This window comes from Acromyrmex echinatior, chromosome 6, assembly GCF_024713525.1.
Source record: "Acromyrmex echinatior isolate Ae372 chromosome 6, ASM2471352v2, whole genome shotgun sequence".
NCBI lineage: Eukaryota > Metazoa > Arthropoda > Insecta > Hymenoptera > Formicidae > Acromyrmex > Acromyrmex echinatior.
In genome coordinates, this window is record NC_141857.1 from 14,864,659 (window position 1) to 14,886,045 (window position 21,387).

Here is a 21,387-nt window from a genome sequence, read left to right on the forward strand (position 1 = left end):
CCCCGGGTTTTCCGTAATGAGTAATCGAGGTTGCGTGATCTCGCGCTATTGATTGCTTCATGTTCTTCCACGAGAGGGAGCAGATCCCGGGAGCGAGCCCGGAGTGTGCAGTCTTTACAAGAGATCAGGAAGAATAACTTTACGGTATCCTGTGCCATCCTTATCAATAAATTCACAGATTGTTTCTTACTACAGTCTTTTTCAGAAGTGGAATCGACGTGATCGATCTTCGTGATCGATATCTTCCGAATATACTGAAATTAGTTTTGCGAGTTACGTATGAGTGTCGATACGAGGTAAATTTCTCGCCGTGTATAAAAGAGAGAGGACACGAACGCGATATCCGACAATAGACAATGGGTACGGTACACTCTGTGAGAGTTACGTGTGGATCATTTGCTGCGAGTGAATATATCCAAGTACTGGCGAATTGTTGTCACGTGTGAGCACTATTGTTATCACCATCCTCCATTGCTGCAAGTTACCATGAAACCGTTGGAAAGAATCGACTTTACTATGTATGAGCTGAAAGATACTCTTCGCGAGAGAGGATTGTCCACCGCAAGGGCCAAAGCAGAGCTGATTTTACGGCTGAGTGCCATATATTCGAATATTTGAGCGATTCTGGGCGAGAAATGGAACCAAGCGCAGACAGGAAGCGCACGAATGCCGGACAAGAGACAGCGGACGAACCAACGAATCCGGGAGACAACGATACGCTAAGCCAGGAAGGAAGATCGAAACCTCTACCGTTGTTACCGGAAGAATCCGAGAGTCATTCGCAACGTGAGTTGGAATTGATTTAAAGAGAAAGAGAGCTATTGGAGAGAGAGCAACTATTACTGCGATGAGAGCGCGAAATAACGCAAATGTGTCAAGTAATGTCATCTCGACGACCGGCGATGTACACAGCATTAGAGATCTCTTGCCAGAATTCGATGCGACTGAAAACACATTCTGGAGATGGAAAAATCAACTAGAGTGCTGAGAAATTCGTGTCAGCTGGATGACAGCTCGACCAGAGTTCTAATAAGCTCAAGGTTGAAAGGGCGAGCGCTCATATATTCTACTCGAAGGCGGAATATTTGACGCTTAGCATCGAGAATTTATTAAAAGAGATGGAACAGATATTTGATTTGCGACCCGGTAAATTGTTGCTTCGGAAAGAATTTGAAACCCGTGTGTGGAAGACGAACGAACCATTTTACGAATACTATACGACTACTACGAGAAAATTATCCTCGCGAATCGGGTGCCGATCGCAAAAGATGAGTTCCTCTCCCTAGAGGGCATCATTGACACATGCTTACAAAACCAGGCGCGTATTATGAATTTTCGGTAAAGAGTAGAATTACTGAAGGCGTAAGAGAAAATTAATCTCGAATCAAGGAGACCCAGCAATTATAAGCAGAGGAAAGAGGCCACGAAATCATCCAGCGCGAAGGCAGGGGTGCTGTGAGCAAGCGAAAAAGCAGTAAGATATCATGTAAGTGCAACGAGACGGGGCACATCTATAAACGTTCAACTGCGTCGGTATCAATGAAAAGGAGAGCCTGTTTCCTGTACGGTTCGACGGAACACTTAACAAGGGATTGTTCCGAACGTAAGCAACCTTCCCGACTTCGGAGGCTGGAGGAAAGTCTGCGCAAACTACATCGACGAACGTGATACAGCCTGCTGCATTACTAAAGCCATATATGATTACCGCGAAAATTTCTCCCAGTGATAGACATGGTAAGGTAGACATATATGTAATAGATGCAATGATCGACTCGAGTTCGCCAATTAACCTTATTCGAGATAGCGTCTTGGATATTTGTGATCCGGTAAGTGAAGATACCAGCCAATTTTGCAGAATGGTTTCTCATCTTAAGACATTAAAAGTTTTTCATGGCGATGTAGATATACAAAGCGTGCGCACGAAGATAAAGTTTTATACGGTATCCGATGATGCGATGGCGTTTAAAGTGCTGTTAGGTACTTTTTAGCGTGTCCGCGATTATGTATTACATTTGGAGATACTGTTGAAATTGAAAGCGTGGATGAAACATGTGGTGAACAAATATTGAGTGTTGCCGAACAATGTAATAGCGATCGTTACGAGTTACAAATTAACCCTGCGATCAGTCAAGAGAAAAGAGATAAAAACAGTGAAATTTATAAATCGAGTTATCTTGAGAACTTTCGAGCAGAGAAAAGCGGACCTGTTTTTTAAATGAATATCGTTCTGAAGCATGATCAACTAATAAGTGCGCGCCCCCGTAGACTATCTTTTGCGGATCGAGAGGCAGAAAATTTTAGATGAGCTATTGAGAAAGAAAATCATTCGACCGAGTAACTTACCGTACGCCAGTCCGATAGTTTTAGTGCAAAGGAAGAATGGTGAATGCCGATTTTGTGTAGATTTTTGCGAGCTCAATAAGATAACCGTGCGCGATAATTTTCCAACTGAACTTATCAATGATAATATTGATCGTTTGCGAGATAAAAAGTATTTCTCCGTGTTAGATTTAAAAGATGGACTCCATTATATTGAGATGCATGCAGAGTCCATAAAATGTACATCATTTGTGACACCATTGGGTCAATACGAATACCTAAGAATGCCCTTCGGCCTGACGAATGTATATATATTTCAGCGTTTCACTACATCTAGTGTTTGAGAAGCTCATACGAGAGCATAAAGTATTATTGTATCTCGATGATATTCGCTACGGAGAATGTAGATGAGCACATAGCGATATTGTCTAAATTGTTCAAATTGGCTGGCAAGAGTCATCTACAGTTTCGCTTAGACAAGTGCTATTGTGTTCAGACCGAGATAAAGTATCTTGGATATTGCGTGAATCAGTATGGAATACGATCGAGCGACGAAACTATTGAGTATGTATTAAACTATCCGATTCCAAGAAATGCAAAGGAAGGGCATCGTTTTATAGGTTTCGCGAGTTATTCCGCAGGTTCGTTCCTAATTTTTCGCTAATAGCTAAATCATTATACGAGTTAGTAAAAAAGAATGCTACGTTCTGTTTCAATGACTCGGAACATAAGGCATTTAAGGCATTAAAACATCGTTTGGCGAATAAATTGGTCCTAGCTATTTATTTACCTAACGCCGACACTTTGTACTGCAATGCAAGCGCGAGCGGATTCGATAAATTTTATTTCAAAAATAAATGGGGTATGAAAACCCATTTTTTTTGGAGTCAGTGGATACCCACCGAAGCCAAATATCACAGTTATGAATTCGAATGCCTCGCTGTGATATACGCATTAAAGAAATTTCACATTTATCTGGCTGAACAAAAATTTAAAATCATTATCAACTGTGATAGTTTCCATCTCACATTAAATAAAAAAGACATCAACTCGCGGATCTCCCGCTGGACATTATTTTTACAAAATTATAATTACGAGATAATACACCGACCGGGGAAGCAAATGGCCCACGTTGACGCACTTAGTCAATGTTAGTATTAGAAGTGTGTTAGTATTAGAAGGTAGCACGTTCGAGCGAATCTTATCTATCTGTCAAGACCGAGATACTGAAATTCTTAAGATTCGCGAAAAGCTCGAGAAAATAAAACAATATGAGTTGCGTGACGGTCTTGTCTATCGAAAAGATAAAAATCGAAAGTTATTATTTTATGTTTCGCGGACGATAGAAATTAACGTAATTAGGACATGCCACGACATGTTGGCGTTGACAAAGTCGTTGATAATATTTCAAAGATTTATTGGTTCCCTAAAATTCGCGAAAAAGTAAAGGAACGAATTGTCTTCGCTGTATCGACTTCTCGCCACCGAGTGGCAAAGCCGAAGGATTTCTTCACAACATGTCTAAAGAAAAGTTACTGTTCACAACAGTACTTAGTCCGCTGGAGAAAACCAAAAAAGGATACCGGCACATCCTTCTCATTATCGATACATTTACGAATTACATTTAGAAATTTGTTTACCCCTGTAAATCTACTACGACAGATGAATCGATTAAATGTTTGCGTGATTCCGTACAGTAAGCCGAAGCGCTTAGTCTCAGACAGAGGCATGTATTTCTGATTTATATAAGGAGTTTTCAAAAAACGAGAATATCAGTATGTTCTTATCGCTGCGAGTACGCCAAGAGCCAACGGTCAGGTTGAACGTTTCAACCGAATTTTGGCAAAGTTGAGCGAGACTGCCCTCTCAATGGGATCAAATTTTGAGCGATGTTGAATACTTTCTAAACAATACCGTGTGCCGAGTGACGGGCGAAACTTCATCGCGGCGATGTTCGGAGTCGATCAAAAAGGGAAAGTAAATGATTTGTTACGTGATGTTCTTGACACAGATGTGGATCGCGACCTCAAGAAAATTCGCGATCGCGTATCTGCGAAAATCGAAGAGTCGCAATTCCAGAACGAATATCGATATAATCTACGTAGAAAGGCCACGCTCATGAATATAAAGTAGGCTACTATGTTCGGAATATCGAAACTACACCTAGTATAAATAAGAAACTATTATCGAAATTTAAAGGACCCTATGTCGTAAAAGCAGTTCTCGATTATAATCGATATATCGTCACCAATGTAGATGGGTTCCAATTAACTCAGAGGCCATACACAGGCGTCATAGTGCCAGACCAGATGCGACCCTATATTTATTAATGATTTATAATCCTTGCGTGCTTTCTGTATGTTTTATATTGTTAGTTTTAAGGTTCAACATTATGTACTGGCAAGCAAGTTTGTGTTGTTAATTATAAGGTTTCCTACTGCGCGTATCTAATGGAGATACTAAACAAGATTTGTATCGATGCGATAATTTGATCCATTTGGCCGAGCCAACGAGTCAGAATGGCCTGCGAACTGTAGGCATATTTCTACAAACGCATGCCGAATCATTTAGTTACGGAATTACGCCTGTTTGTTTCTAATGTTAGCGTTTCGTTTATTTGTCTAAAGAGAGAGAAAGAAAATGATAGGAGGACGCGAGCGGAAAATTCCTAACTTAAGTAACGGCCCCGGATTTTCTGAAATGAGTGATTGGGTGATCGAGGTCGCATGATCTCGCGCTATTGACTATCGCCCCGTGTCCTTCCGCGAGAGGGAGCAGGCCCCGGGAGTGCGAGCCCAAGGTGCAAGAGATCAAGAAGAATAACTTCACGGCATCCCGTCCCATCCTTATTAATAAGCCCGCAGACTGTTCCTTATTACACTTTTATTGCATTTAATAAACAACATTTTGAAAATAAATGTAAAAAGTCATTCAACTTCATATAAGATAATTTACGACGCTTTAGTTAATCTGCTATACACTAGTTCCACATCTCATCACTAAGAACGCTGAGAAAATCTTTGCGTCACCAAATCAGCTTGAGCGTAAAAGATTTGGTGACGTTTTTTGACATTTTCACATGCTATTAAAATAAACAATTGGAGCGACAGATTTGTCGCTCTTATTCCAGCGGAAATTTTGTAGTTTACATAGTTTCAATTACTAGCGTCAAACGATATTGACAGTGCTGCCATACTGTGACGACTGTGTTGACCACCGTTAACTGCAATACAACCTAATTTATTCTTTTTTTTGTTGCTGATCCAGATAAAAAATTCAACGCAAAATTAGGTTATTGAACTATATAAGCTAATAACCAGGAACAGCGTTAGAGTATTTGGCGCACCCCTCCCTGCAAATTTTCAATTAGCGCCCTAAACATAGGCTTTCTAATTAGTTATCAAATTTCAAACCTACCGCTACTTCCTATCTACCGCTATTTCAAACCTACCTAGCTACTAGCTGCTCCTACTACTAGCCGCTCCTGCTAATAACTGTTTAATTCAGCGTGTTAATACTGCAAATGACGTGAAAAAGACAAACGTATTAAATCTATCGCTCAAATGTCAAATTTAATGCTCCTTCTCATGTATAAAATTGTGACTCTAATAGTTTTACGACAAAAAATTTCAGTCCCAAGAATCGAAGAATAAAAACACAAATAATGAAATGATTAAAGAATTTTCTGCTTCCCAATTTAAACACATTTCTTATGACATCTTTGAAGTAAATAATAAATGGTTTAAAAATCTTACCAACGCAATTATACTGTAGGGAAGAAAAAAGCATTGCTGCAATTAGAGAATTTCTGCTTGCCAACGTTCAACATTAGAAGCACCACGATTGTAAAACACATCGATTTTATCAGATTAAAATTACCCAACATTAGGGAATTTAAGAATAGAATTTTTCCTTTAATCAATGGGATAAAGCAGGCATGTGCTTGTAGGACTGACATAGAGAAGAGAATTTTTTTCTTAATCAAGATAACGAAATCATTTGTTAAAAACAATCCGCATATTCTTTTTACAAGGACGGACAAGGATGGCACTTGACAAGACGGAATACGTACAAAAAATAGAAACTTTACTATCTGACATTGAGACTTATAAGGCATTGACACATAATCTTGTTAATAAAATGTTAACACAACTTAAAACATTATTAAAGGGATGGAAACAGCACAGTTTTGTTGAGAACTCTGTATATAACAAATTGAACGCTTTTCATCCTGTTGCGCTTCTTGCATATGCTCTTCCGAAAATACACAAGATAAGTTTTCCACTTAGTATCATAATTTCTTCAGTGGGAAACCCTCTCTATAATCTAGCCTCTTTTTTAAATGACATACTACACGACAATACCAGTAGCAAACTGTTTTATCAAGAACAGTTTTCATTTGACTAAACACATTTCTAATTTAACAATCTCTGATAACGAAGTTCTTCTATCCCTTGACGTGATCTCGTTATTCATAACTTACCTATTGATTTAATTTTTGAATGCATAGAGAGGAGATGGCATCTCTCTTTGAAGAAAAACAAACATTCCCAAAAAAGAATTTTTTAAAACATTGGAATTAGTTCTTAATTTAACAATTTTTAGCTTCAATAAATTTTATAAACAGACTTTTGGTGTTTCGATGGGTTCACCATTATCACCCATTGTGGTGGATATTGTTATGCAAAATCTTGAAACGAAAACATTACAAAGACTTCCAATTTTAGCATCCTTTTATGTTGATAACATTGCGTTAGCATATGATGCGTCATACATTGATACATTGGTAAATACCTTTAATTCATTCCATTCTAGATTAAAATTTACAATTGAAATAGATGGGAACAAGTTAGATTTTCTGAATATCAGTTTAATTAAAAAGGGAAATTCTATTGTTCAGAATTAAAATAAAAAAGAAATAAAAAATACGTTGTCAAAAAAAATTTAAACAATGGAATGAACAGGATAACACATCTATGGATAAAATAATGGACAATAATGAAGAAAAAATTATTCACAAGTTTTTCACAATCCCCTTTATACCACTTTTATCAGAAAAGATAAAAAAATTTTTTGAAAAAGACGCCTTAACACATGGCATATAAAGGGATTAATAATCTTAAGGGGTTCATCAAAGGTCAGAAAGACATTCGTCCTAAGCTACGATATCTCATATAGACGTTGTGTATAAAATTGATTATCGAGATTGTGAAGCATCATATGTGGGCTAAACATCTACCACAGGTAAATGTTTGGAGACACGCATAAATGAACATAGAAATCATATAAGTTTGAACACTACACAGCATTCCGTAATAACAGAACACAGAATCAGACATCAACATGATTTTGATTGGGAAAATATCAAGATATTAAACGAGGAAAAGATACTTAATAAAAGATTGATTTCGGGAGCAATTCATATAAAGCAACAGAAACAGAGTTTGAATTTACAGAATGATACGTATTTTTTGGACCCACTATACATTTTTTTGCGAAAGTGTGACGTGAAAGTGATTCTACTTCCCTTTGTTCTTATTTTTATTTTTATCTTTATTTTTATGTTATTTTATTCCAATAACTATTATACTTAACTTTATTATTTTGATTTTCATTGTATCTCTGACTGTCGACACCACAAGACTTTTAACATTGAGTCGTGAGAAAACGCTTATATGTAAGGTGATATAATAAAAAAGGCAGACAGATGATTTTAATAATTCTCTAATTTTTTCGTTTTCGTTTTTCTTTTGAATGATTACACAGCAAATCTGACAATCTGATGAGCGATGCGATTCTACCGAGTGACGCAATATATATAACTTCGTTTTTATTTTATGTAAGTTTTTATAATATTATTGTATAAGTTAATATTTTTGATAATCATTGAGCTGTTCATTACATAGCTAATTTGATAGTTGGATAAAGAAGAACGGACTAAATTGTCGGGAATCATCAATTTGGAATTTGCGTTAATTATGTAACTTCGATTTATATTTTATATTGATAAGGACCCGAATTGATGGATTGAAACGTTTATATCTTATTCGTTTTGTTACATTCACATGAAAATAAAAAATTTTCTGTGCATCCGAACAGCTGATGACGGCTTTGATTGGCTTTTTTACATTTTTCACTGATAGATTCTTTCGAGTCTCATCTTATATATGTGTTTATGACAAAAGTCATCATGTGATCTTTTTTGTTGCTGAAACGGCCATTTTGAGCGGCTCGTAAAAATACACCGTACAGCGTGACAGCACTGTCAACAGCATTTGAATGTTTGACGTTTAAATTGTTTAAACTATAAGCTTATAATTATAAACTTAAGATTTTAGCCGCTAGAATAAGAGCGACATCTGTTACTCCAATTGCTTTTCAGCAGCACGTGAAATTGTACTTTAAGGTCACAACTCTCGACCATTGATTCATGGATGTCTATCTTCGTTGCTTTCGGTCACTTTTCGGCTTACTTTAGTGACCAATCAATGCACTACTAAAAAAAAGGAGAAACTTACGGGACTATTTCTCTCTTTTTCTATCAAGTCTTCAGCTTCTCTCGTATAAATGTTCCGTCTATCTTATAAGTCTATGATCATTGCAGAGCAAAGTAGCACATATTTTTTCTCATTCACAGAAGTAAAGCCGGAAATACAATGACTGCGTTCAGCAGACTCAACAATTGAGTAAACGCTCGTTGCTAATGATATATTCTTTAAGATCGAAAATGTTGACTGGATGATCTAAAAGAATACATCAATAACAGCGAGCGCTCACTCAACTGTTGAGTCCGCTAAACACAGCTAATAGGAACAGGGAATAACGAGCTGTCCAGACTTTCGGGGTATAAGTTCGATACATAATACTAGAGAGAAATTTGAATGGATACGACGGTCCAAAACCTCTAATCGCAAAATGCTGCCGCATACTATCCTCTGAAGAAGTGGATGTTAATTACACAACAATATCCACCTTTTTGCGGTGCTCTTGATGGAAATAGATAGTTGAAATCGCTAAAATCTATCAAATTAATAATAATTTCAATGATTATAGCGATTCATCGGGAGCACTGCAAAAAGATAGATATTGTTGTGTAATTAACATCCACTTCTTTACAGGGCGGTAGTGCGCAGCAGCATTTTGTGGTTACAGATTTTAGTAAGACATTATAATATGAGTATTCGCATCCATTTTTAGTCCTTTTCTCACTCTCTTGCTTCTTTCCTCAATCCATTGTTCTTTCTCCGCCACTAAACTAAAAAAATTGAAGAGAGAACAAAGAAGGAAAAAGACTAGAAATGACGAATGGCTATATTATAGTGCTCTAATTTTGAGACGTCATGTCCTTTCTCAGGTTTCTCTCTGCTAATACAAATCACTACAATGCATAGAACAAAAAAAAGTGGTACAGACAATAAGAACAATTTGTTGTTTGATCTGTTTGCAAATCATTAAAACTATATTCGCGAACAAGTAATCTCAAAACAGATCAGGCAACAGGCAATGAAATTCCAACGCGTCGAAAAATTATTTATTATTGTCTGTGGCGTGCTTTTCGTCCAATGCATTCTTATAGTGGTAGGTATTAGTGTTTTCAGCAAACAAGAAATTATTAAAAACTGTTGAAAATTATTCATTGAAGTGGGACTTTCGTTTCCGGTGTAATAGAATAAAGTGGGCGATTTAGTAGTAGAGTAGGCAGAGCAAAGAGCGAAAGTGCAGAGAGAGAGAGAGAGAGAGAAAGGTGAGAATGTGTGAGTGATGGTGAAAAAGGAAATGGAGAGAAGGGCAAGAGAGTGTGAGGAGAAGTGGAGAAAAAGGGTTGTGGACAGGGAAGAAGATAGAGAAGAAAGGGATTGAAGTTAGAAGAGTTATTAGATATCGAGCACGTGGCGCGCGGTGAGGTAGAATGGAGTTCAGGATGTTGAGAAAAAGTATGTTCGGAAGAGAATAGAGAGGAATAGTGGATCGATTCGAGATAGAGAGTGAAAGAGTGAAGATAGATGACGGATAGAATTGAAAAGCTGACTAAGAATAGGCATGGAAGTACAGCTAAGTTGGAGAAGTTCCTAAAAAGGAAGAGAGAGGGAGAGATGGAGGGGGAGGAGAAAATAGAGGTTTTTAGGAGGAGAAATAGAAGACGAGAGAAGAAGGGATGACGGAGCAAATGAGGGAAGGGTTAAGGGGAGTTAAGAAAGAAATAAGAGAGATAAGGAGCAAAAGGAGATGATGAAAAAAGAAGTGGAGAGAAAAATTGAAGGAAACGGAGGAAAGATGGAAGAAGGAAAAGTAGGAGATGGTGGAGAAGATAAAGACATTCGAAAGGGAATTGAATGAAGTGAAGATAGGGGCAGGAGAATGGAAAGGAGAGAGGAAAAAAGAGAGATGGAATAGAAAGTGGAGAAGGGAATGAAAGATTGGAAGTGGAGAAGGGGATGGAAAGGATAAGAAGATTGGAGAGAAGAAGAGGATGGAGGAAGAGAAAGAAAAAGAAATATTATAATAAAGGGGTTAAATGTAGGAGAAGGGGAAATAGAGGAGATTAAAGAAATAATGGGAAGAATAGAAATGGGAGTGAAGATAGAGAAGATAAGAAAGATAGAGACAGGAGAGAGGATGGATGATGGTGATAACGTTGGGTAGTTTAGAAAAAAAGGGATATAATAAGGAATATAATAAGGAATAAATGGAAGCTAAAGGGAAGGAATGTATGGATGGCAGAAGATTCGACTTGGCATGAGAAGAAGATTAGGAGGATGATGAGACAGGTGGTCATTAAGGAGAAGAAAAGACCAAAGATGGAGTAAGGGGGGGGGGGAGTATGGATTGAAGGAGAATGGTAGAAATGAGATGAAGAGAGGGAAGAACTAAGGGATGATAGCGGAAGAAAATGGAGAGAGGGGGAAAATATTAGAGTTGGAAAAAAGAGCAATGAGGAAGAGAGAGGAAAGAAGAGACAGAAACAAAGGAAATAGAAGGGAGAATGGAGAGGAGGATAAGGATAGGGAAGAGAAAAGAGGAAGAGAGGATATAGAGGAATGCAGGAGAGGAGAGAAAGAAGAGAGAGAGAAATAGGTAGCAGAGGACTGAGTGAAAAAGAGGGAAGAAGGATGGAGAAAATGGAGAAAGAAGGGGGAGACAAAGGAGTAAAGACAACTTTTTGGAATATGGTAGGGAGAAATAAGGATAGGGACTTTTGGGCAAATTTGAAAAGATGAGATGCCATGGTGTTAATAGAAACGTGAGTGAAGAAGAGATAGAATTATGTAAGAGAAAAATTATCAGATGGATATGTATGGAGGATGCAGGCCACAAAAAAGAGAAACAAAAAAAGAAGGGCAATGGGGGATTGGTGATAGATAATACAAGGGATTTGTATGAAGGGAAGGAGGGGAAGAAAGAAGTGGAGGAGATCGTGGTGGAAAAAATAAAAATAGATAGAAATAAGGTAAAAATAGTGGGAGTGTATGTTAACAGGGATATGGAAAGAAAATTGCAGGATCTAACAGGGTGGATGGAGGGAAAAGAAGAGGGGCTAAAAACGGCGCTAGGGAAAGATTTTAATGCGGGAACAGGGAAAGAGGGAAAAAGAATAAGGGAAAAGAATGAAGGAAAGGAGGAAGAAAAAAAGTTAATGGATAGAAAGAAAAATAAGGATGGAAGTTAATAGAATTTAAGAGAGAAGGGATGGTCAATTTTAAATGGGAATGTAAAAGAAGATGAGAAAGGAAATTGGATATATACAGGGGAAAGGGGGAACTCGATGATTGACTATATTGATGGATGAGGAGAGGAGAGGGAGAAGATATATTATAAATATAAAAATAGAGGATGCAATATTCGGACCATCATCCATTGGTAGTTTCAAGGAAACAAGGATAGGAGAAGAGGAGAGAAAAGGGAAGGGAAAGGAGCATGTAGGGGAGTCTGGGATGAGAGAAGTAGGGAAGTATTTAGAGAGATGTTAGGGAGATTGAAGCGGAGGGAAGGGAATGTGCATGAGAGCCTGAAGGAAGTGGAAGGGAGAATAAGAGAGGAAAATATAGAAATTGGAAAATATAGAAATGTAGAGAAGAAAAGAAAGGAAAAGAAGAGGATGGTGGGATATAGAATGTAGGAAAAAGAAGTCAAAGGTGAGCAGGGTATTAAGGAAGTGGCGAAAAGGCAAGGGGGAAGGAGAGTTCAGGAAAGAAAACAAGAAAATATAAGGAGTTATATGAAGTCAAGAAAAAAGAGGAGAATGAGAGGTAGGAAAGGAAAGTGGAGAGCAAGGAATGAGGGACACGTTTGGGAAATAGTAAATAGGGTAAGGAAGAAGTGGAAATGGATAAATAAGAGGATAGAGATGAAAGAGTAGGAGAATTATTTCAAAGAGTTGTTGGGAGAGATGGAAGGGAGAATGGGAAGGGGAAAAAGAGAAAGGAGGAAGCGGGAGATGGAAAAGAAGCTGAGATGGAAAGGAAGTAAGAAAGGTGGTTAGGAAATTAAAAGACGAAAAGGCAATGAGGGTAGACAGGATTCTGAACGAGATCAAAGTATAGGGGGGAGAGTATAAAGGAATCTTAAGGATATGTAATGAAGTAAAAAGGGAAAGTGGAGGATAACCAGAGGAATGGAAAGAGGAAGTGGTAGTCTGATAATGAAAAAAGGGCAGGGAGAGGAAATAAGGGACTATAGGGAGGTGTCAATAATACCGACACTGTATAAGATATATACGGCGGCGTTAGTGAAAAGATTGAGGGAGGATGTGGAAGGGAAGGGTTTAATTCCACCGAATCAAGCGGACTTCAGAAAAGAGATGGAAACATTAGATAATATATGTGTTGAATTTTTTAATAAAGGCAGGTAAGGAGAAAAGAAGGAAAACTAATAGCATTATTTATAGATTTGAAAGCGGCGTTTGATTCGATGGATAGGGGATGTATTGGTGGACGCTTTAAGGCAGAAGGGAGAGAGTAAGGGTGGGGCTGATAGAAAATGGAAGAAATGTGGGAAAATAAAGAATGGAGTGAGAGTGGAGAGGGAATTAGGAGAAAGTTTTTGGACGGCGAGGGAGATAAGGCAGGGATGTCCGTTGAGTCCCTTGTTGTTTAATATACTGATGGAAGACCTGGAGGAAGAGAGGAGAAAAATTAAATGCGGATGAGTGAAGCTAGGAGACGAGAAGGTATATGATTTGGCTTACGCAGATTATATGATTTTACTGGCGGAGGATGTAGGAGGCGTGAGGAGTATGATAGAGAGGTTAGAGAGGTACATTGAAAGGAAGAGATTGGAAGTAAACAAGGGAAAAAACTAAAATAATGAGATTCAGGAAGAAAAGGGGTAGGAGCAATAAGATGGACTGGAGATGGAAGGAGGTAATAGAAAAGGTAAAGAAGTTCAAATATCTGGGACATGCAATGCAAAGGAATGGAGGACAGGAGGAACACGTAAAGGAAAAGGTAGCGAAGGCGGCGGCAGTGATGAGACAGGTATGGAGGATTGAGAAAAAAATATTCGATAATGATTGGAAGAGAAGGATATGGTTATTTGACACTTTGATATAGGCTATGGGGTGGAAATCTGGGGCTGGAAAGAGAGGGAGGAAGTGGAGAAGTTGCGGAATAGATATTTAAGGTGGGTGTTAGGGATGAAGGAAAAACGCCAAGCTACATGATAAGAGAGGAAATGCAAAGGAAAAAGGTAAGAGGAAGGGCGGAAGAAAGGCTTAGATATTCAAGGAAAGATGGAAAAGGGGAGAAGGTAGTTTTTGGCGCAGTTATGTTTGGAGGAGATAAGGGATAATATAAAGAGTGGGAGAAAGTTAGAAAGTTGGGAGAAAGAAAAGGGACAACGTTTCGAGGACAGGGGTCTGGAGGTGGAAAGCTGGCAAAAGCTGAAGATGGAAGGAGGATTTATGTTCGAAGAGCTGGAAAACAGGGATAGGGAAATGCAGAAGGAAAGCTGGCAAAAGCTGAAGATGGAAGCAGGATTTATGTTCGAAGAGCTGAAAAACAGGGATAGGGAAATGCAGAAGGAAAGATGGAAAAAGATAAGAAAAGCAAAGTACAATATAATAAGTAGTATGGATGAATAAAGGGGAAGGGGATTCCAGCATATTTAAAGAAAGAATGGGGAGGAGATGTAGAAGAATAGCTAGGTTTAGATTAGGGAATGAAATGAAGGAAGGGAGATATTGGGAAGGAGGCTGCGAGAAGGATTGATAAGTTAGTAGATTTTGAGGATAGAAGAATGATAGTAGAAATATTACAGCGGAAGCGGAGATCCAGGCGTAGGTAGAGAGAAAGATTAAAGTAGGTTAAGATAGGATAAGTTAAGTTAGGATAAGAGTGCATGTATATACCCGCAGGGGGTGGGATCATCTTTGATGCGATCCGGCATCCCCGGACGCATCTTGATATGATTCCACTACGGGTTTAGCGAACCCGCGGTGCCTGAGCTCTCGTAATCTCTTCCCTTGCACCACTGGAAGAGACCGAGCGTCCGAGATTGCACCCGACCTCTCGGACGACGAGTTGGGCCCTCTATAAAAGGTCCCCCTATCGTGGTAAAAGTGCGCGGCCACGAGATAAATGGATGATGGGTGAATCATTCAACAGCGGCCAAGTGGGGAGCGCACGAACGCTGATGACTGTGGTGAGACGGACTGTTAAACTTGTATATAGTGAACAGTGTAAATCGTGTGTACATAAGTGAAACTTTACGGAGTGATTAAATTCACTGTGAGGTGATGGTGCAGCTCTTGGGCTCTGGTTTAGTTCTCTCTTGGGCGAGTATCGAGATAGAGGACGGCTGGAGATCTGCGAGGGAACTATCACGGTAGAAATTCCGATATGGACACTCCAGGATGTGGATTATCCCTTAGTGTTTTGCTGTTTGCTCCCTATTCTGGAGGCATGCTAAGGAATACTCGTCGAGAGGTGATAAGTACCATCCCACTTTTCGCGAGCATATTCTCCTGTGCGCGGCAACTGATTTTTATATGTATGAACATAAGGCGGGTGTAGGTCTTATTACCGATCTTATCTTGGTACACTCCCGTCTTGCGGCTCTTTGACGGTGTCGTCCTTGCCGTTGGGCGGTCGTCCGCGTAAGCAGTCGCGGAATTTCATTAGAGGCGAGTCGGGTGATTGGCCGGCGAGTCACCCGGCTTCTTCTCCATCGCCAGTATATATACACAACATGGATAGTACTAAAAAGGATATGACACAGCGAGAGGTCGGATGCTCGTCATGGTTTCCCGGGGGTAGTGTCCCCGCTCCCGGGCGATCGACCCCTACGGGGGAATCATGCGAGAGGCAAGTCGCGGAATTGCCGGCAGGTTCCGCGGCCGATATGGCTACCGCTGAGGAAAGGATGGATTGGGGTGTGTACGGTCCTGATCCCAGTACTCGTAGCAAGGGCCCTTCTGGGGCGGCGTAAGCTCACTGGTATATTAGAAAAGTTGCCAGTGTCTGGCGAATCTCCGAAAGGTGAGGACAGTACAGTACCTGACAGTCAAGACACGGTTCTTATGGTGAGTGACAGTGAGAACAAGGACAGTGTCGGTGTTAGAGGGCCCGGGCCCAGGATAATTTCGAACGCACGTCTCCCCAGGGAACTTAGACTACGTGTCGTGGACGGAGACATTGTGAATTCGTCGGTGACAGCTGTCGAGACGTCGGATGTGCCGATAGTGATCGACAGCTCGGAGATGAGATCCAGTGTCTCTGGATTCAGCCACGTCGGCCGATGCTGCTGCGATCCGTGGTAAAAAAAGAGGTCGCAAGCCAAAGGGGAGCAACGTTCCTGGATCCAAATCTCTCTCAAAGATGAGCGCGACAAGGATGGATGATTATGACGATGACGATCTGGATCGGTCGGACTTCCTCCAAATCACCAAGAAGGACAGCCGGACTGGTAAGAAAAGGAAGCTGCAGGAGTGTCCTCTTGACAACTCCTTGTCCTACAGACAGAAGGTTGCCGTGGAGGAAATTACGTACTTGTTTCCGTAGATGTCCCCTATCATAGATAAGACTATCATGACGGAGACTCTTAGGGTACTGGACGCGGCAAGTAGCGCACAGAGTAAAACATCGTCAATGAAAGGAGATCTACGTCGACAAATTATTGTGGGAGTCGAGGTGGCTAGACAGGCCGTCCAACAACCGGCGGCTAACTCGGTGAGGGCCCAGGAACCAGCTGAGGTAATGAGCGGGAGGTGCCCTCAGTTTGAGCGCGAAGTCGAGGCGCTCAGAAAACAAATGGAGGTTATTCAGACGGATAGAGACAATCTCCACGAGGTGAAGGCGCTGAGGAAGGAGCTTTTCGGCTATAAGGCTCCGGGGCGTGGGGAGTGTGAGAAATCTGCTCGGTCTTCGCGTGCCTCTCCCTTGGGCAGGGGTGCTCCTCGTACGACCGAGGACATTCCTCTCGCACGCCGCCCTCCGTTGAGGGGAGTGGAGTTTCCAAGGTCCAGAGGATTCATCCGTACGGAGAAAGCTGGTGGATGAGAAAGGACGGATCGTGCTCCCTGCTGATATCCAGGACGATACTGATCGGAATAAGGATCATCCGACCTTCACTGGCTTCCTTCATCAGGTCCTGAGGAAAGAGAGCTTTGGGTGACGGCAGTAGGGATAAAAAGAAGAAAGAAGAAGAAAAGGGGTAGGACAAATAACAATAATGATGGTGTGCCTATGCGTGCCTCTGACGTGATCTCAGACAATGCCAGTGGTGCGAGAACAGTTCAAAAGAGTCTAACTTTTGCGATGGCTGTGCGGAAAACACGCGATAAAGTGGCGAACTCTGGGAAGGATGCTCGGGATTGACATAGAACTGGAAGCGCGGCTGCTCCGAAACGGACGACACGCTGGGGTACGAAAGCGGAACTCAGCGGTAGTGTTGATCCGTTGTGACGAGGATGGCTCTTCCTACGCGGAGGTTATGGGTGAGGCCAGGTGCGGTGTCCCTCTCGACGAGCTGGGCATAACGGACACCAGAATAAGGCGTGCCCAGACTGGTGACTTGCTGGTAGAGATCCCGGGAGAGGATGCTGGGACAAAGGCGGACTCTCTGGCGGATAAGCTCAATACCCTCTTCAAGTATCGAAGGGGAATAAAGGTGATGCGCCCGATCAGAAAGGACGAGTATCGTCTTCTAGATCTGGACGAATCTGTGACGACCGAGGAGATCAGAGATGCCGTCGCGGCACGAGAGAAGGTACAACCTGGCGACGTTCGCGTGAGTCCATTGAAGCCTAATAGAGGTGGCCTCAATAGTGCGTGGTTGCAGTGCCCGGAGTCATACGCGGATCTACTGCAGAAGGACGGAGGACTTCGCGTAGGTTGGTTGCGAGTGCGTATGATTCCATTAGTGAAGAGGAGGTTACAATGTTACAGGTGCTTCGCGGTTGGTCACACTAGGGCAAACTGCAAGAGCACTGTAGACAGGAGCAGCGGGTGCTTCAACTGCAGTAGGGAGGGATGCGTCCCTTACAACAGTCCGGTGCGAGTGACCGTGATTGTTGGGACTGTTCCTACGCCGGAAGTTGTCGCTCCTGCGGAGGAGGGAGTAACGACTGACCCGCCCGATGGTTAGTGTTGGACAAATTAATGTTAACCGGTCGCGGCCAGCACAAGACTTGATCGTGGGTGTGTGAGGAGGAGAGACTCGATCTCGTGGTGGTCTCGGACCCGCATTCTATCTGCGATGGACGTTGGCTCTTCTCCACGGATATTCCACCGACTGCCGCGTTGATCTGGCAGTATTCTGGAGATGATGTTCCATGTTCTCCTCTATTTAAGGGGGAAGGTTTTGTCACGGTGGAATGGGGAAAAGTAGTAGTTTTCAGCTGCTACTTTTCTCCCAACCGGCCAGATGCAGATTTTGAGAGAGGGCTCTGCGATATAAGTGCATGCATTCAAGCATGTAATCGCAGACCTCTTTTAGTATTAGGAGACTTTAATGCTCGGTCTCATGCGTGGGATCGAGGTGACGCCAACCGCAGAGGGAGGACCTTATCCTGCTGGGCGGCTGGGCTGGATCTAATTCTGTTGAATGAAGGGTTCGTGCCCACTTGTGTACATCCGCGAAGAGCGTCTAGTGTGGACTTGTCATGGGCCTCGGCCTCGGCCTCAGCCGCTAGATACATTCGTGACTGATGTGTTGCGGTGAATACTGAGTCCCTTTTGGACCACCGTTATATTTTGATGGAAGTGCGAGAACAAGTAGTGGGCCCTCTTAAAAGAGTCGCGTTCGGGAAATATTTTCCTCGGTGGAGTGCTGATAAGGTCGACATGGACCTGATGTGCACGGCGGCCAACGTGAAGGCATGGTCGTTTTCTCCTCTGGAGGATATGTCAGCGAATCAGTTAGCGAACAAAATCAATAGCGCGTTGCGAGAAACCTCGGACGTCTCTATGCCGCGTCTAAAAGCCACTGGTAGACCATCAGTATACTGGTGGAACGACGAGATCGCTGATCTTCGAGGTCGTTGCGTTCGCGTTCGAAGATGCATTATTAGGTTACGACGTAGGTACCGGGACTCTGAAACAGTTTAGGGTCTTTGGAATGACCTCCGCGAGGCGAGAAGATTACTGAGGGGGGCCATCAGAAGATCGAAGATGGCTCTCTGGAAGGGTCTTCTAGATACGTTGGATGCGGACCCCTGGAGTATGCCGTATCGCATAGTCCTTAACAAGCTGCGTGTTGGGACACCTCGGTTAGTGGAGTCTCTCCCTGCGGTTGTCAGGAACGTGGTTGGGGCTTTGTTTCCGCCCGGGGTGGGAGATCCTGGCTTGGATTCCTCTCTCGTTGGGTGGGACGAAGCTCTGGCAGTGACTGGGGAGATCTCTTTGATCGTTTGGGAGTTAAGATCGGTAAGGCTCCGAGCCCTGACGGAATAACGGGTTGAGTAATCAAGAGCACCTCGGTTGTTCTAGCGAGACTGTGGACGCGTTACTTTACGGCATGCCTCAGGGATGGTACTTTTCCGGCGCCGTGGAAAATGGCACGCTTGGTGCTCTTAAAGAAGCCAGGGAAGCCCGACCTCGCTCCCTCGTCGTATAGGCCGATTTGCCTGTTGAGCGAGGCGGGCAAACTATTCGAGAAGATCATATGTAACCGTCTCGTGCGCTTTCTGGACGCGTCCGGAGGTATTGTGGAGACTCAGTTTGGTTTCCGACCAAACAGATCGACTGTAGACGCGATCTGGAGACTTCGTTCGATCGTGGATGATGCGGTGCGGGATGGGTGGGTAGTGTTGGCTGTGTCATTCGACATAGCCAATGCTTTCAACTCCCTCCCGTGGCCGGTCATTAGAAGTGCTCTAGTGGATAAAAAGGTTCCGGGATACCTCCGGTGTGTCCTGGACGGATACCTGTCTGATAGATGGTATGTCGATAAAGATGATCGATGTGTTAAATCCTCTATGCGGCGTTCCCCAGGGTTCGGTCTTAGGACCAACCCTGTGGAACATCGGATACGATTTTATTCTGCGTGTCGGCTTGCCAGTGGGGTGCTCGACCATTTGCTACGCGGACGACACCCTTTTGGTGGTGAAGGGTCCGACTTTCCGTGAGGCAGTGGCCAGGGCGGAGCTGGGGGCAACAATCGTAGCTAGGTCCATAAAGCGATTGAGCCTTAGGGTTTCCTTGGAGAAAATAGAGGTTGTGGCTTTTACTGGAGGGCTGTGGAGGCTGTGGAGGGGGCCACGGGCGAGCTTGCGAATAGGAGATACCATCATCGAGGTAAGGACTACCATGAAATACTTGGGGTTAGTCCTAGACTCTAGATGGACATTTAGGCAGCATTTTCAGCGTTTGTTCCCTAAGACATTGAATATGGCGGTCTATCTCTCGATAGACTGACCGCTAACATCGGACTGGGGGAATGCAGGCGTAGGGTGTACGCGACAGTAGGTCACTCGGCGGGATGCAGCGAGACTGCAGAGGCAGTTGGCGTTGAGGGTGATTCGAGGGTATAGGATCGTCTCATACGAGGCGTCGTTATTACTAGCGAGATTGGTTCCGTTTGACCTTTTAGCGGATCGACTTAAACGGTCGTACTTGAAGCGGCGGCTCCTCGTGGAGCGAGATGGCTTCGTCGCTCCCAAGGCGATGAGCCAGATCCGGGACAAGGAAACCAAAAGATCCGTAGCCAGGTAGGAAAGGAGATTGGAGGAGCTTCCACGGGATGCGCCGGGGGCTGTTGTCCGAGGCGCTCTAGTGGGACGACTGGACAACTGGATGACGAGGGCTCATGGTGGCCTCACCTACAGGATGACCCAAGTTATCATGGATCATTATCACAGGTGCTTCGAGTCGTACTTGTACGAAATTAGGAAGATCGATTCGCCGATCTGCCAACACTGTAGAGCGGCGATCGATATCGATACGCATACCCTCCTCCACTGTCCCTCGTGGGCCATGGAGAAAGGCCACTTGTTTATGGCTCTCGGACTAGATCTAGATCTGGACCGAGAGTACGATCGGGTGATTGGGGCCATCATGGGCTCCTCCGAAGCGTGGACGGCTTTCGCACGCTATTGCGAAACCGTTATGAGATTTAAAGAGGAGGCAGAAAGGGATCGTGAGAGGGATCGGAGAGCCTGGGTGCTTCATCCGCCCATATCTCCTTCTGTCTCTCGATACTCTGACTCCTCGTAGCGGTTAAGTTAAATTGTAAATACTATGTAAATATTGTATATACAACTAGCGTTCAAGATTATGTAAATATAGACGATGCCCGTTTTTGTGCGGTGAGAGCCATCCCGTCTGTAACACTGAGAGTACCCTGAAGTAATGTCTGTTGACGGTCCCGGGGTGCTCTCATAAGTGTCTTAAGGTATTGCTTGAACAGGGGGAGTTTTTTAGTCGGTAGACGGCCGTTCTGGTGTATCTCTGAGATCACGGGGCGGTCGAATCCGGCACGCCCAGTAATGCGGGCTGCTGGGCATCTCCCCCCCCCCGATGGGTGTCCCTTTCGGGTCCCCCTCGGGAGAGGGCGTTGCGAAGATTTTTCTCCTCCTACGCAAACAAAAAAAAAGAGTGTATGTATATAATTGCATAATTGTTATTGTATATT

At 42.8% G+C, this 21,387-nt stretch overlaps 2 protein-coding genes and 3 pseudogenes across 3 annotated transcripts in view; 4 read left to right on the forward strand and 1 right to left on the reverse strand.

Moving 5' to 3' along the window:
- The first annotated feature begins 624 nt into the window (after positions 1 to 624).
- Positions 625 to 2,039, forward strand: LOC147909534 (uncharacterized; annotated as a pseudogene).
- A 662-nt stretch (positions 2,040 to 2,701) lies between these two features.
- LOC147909535 (uncharacterized) lies at positions 2,702 to 4,950 on the forward strand (annotated as a pseudogene).
- A 608-nt stretch (positions 4,951 to 5,558) lies between these two features.
- The window catches only part of kel (kelch protein), an 89,976-nt gene continuing 74,147 nt past the window's right edge, over positions 5,559 to 21,387 (reverse strand). For both annotated transcript variants that reach the window (XM_087407276.1, XM_011070990.2), the window contains one exon: positions 5,559 to 21,329. In XM_087407276.1, coding sequence (XP_087263402.1) covers positions 21,028 to 21,329 — 302 coding nt within the window. In that variant the 3' untranslated portion in view covers positions 5,559 to 21,027. The remainder of the gene's footprint in view (positions 21,330 to 21,387) is intronic.
- On the forward strand, positions 11,534 to 14,525 carry LOC147909536 (uncharacterized; annotated as a pseudogene).
- Positions 20,550 to 20,969, forward strand: LOC147909537 (uncharacterized). The gene has a single exon (XM_087406818.1). It carries the CDS (start codon positions 20,550 to 20,552, stop codon positions 20,967 to 20,969), a length of 420 nt encoding a protein of 139 aa, XP_087262944.1.

Bases quoted from the DNA above. Each gene is read 5' to 3' on its own strand.
- LOC147909537 (XM_087406818.1), top strand. From the start codon at position 20,550: ATGACGAGGGCTCATGGTGGCCTCACCTACAGGATGACCCAAGTTATC.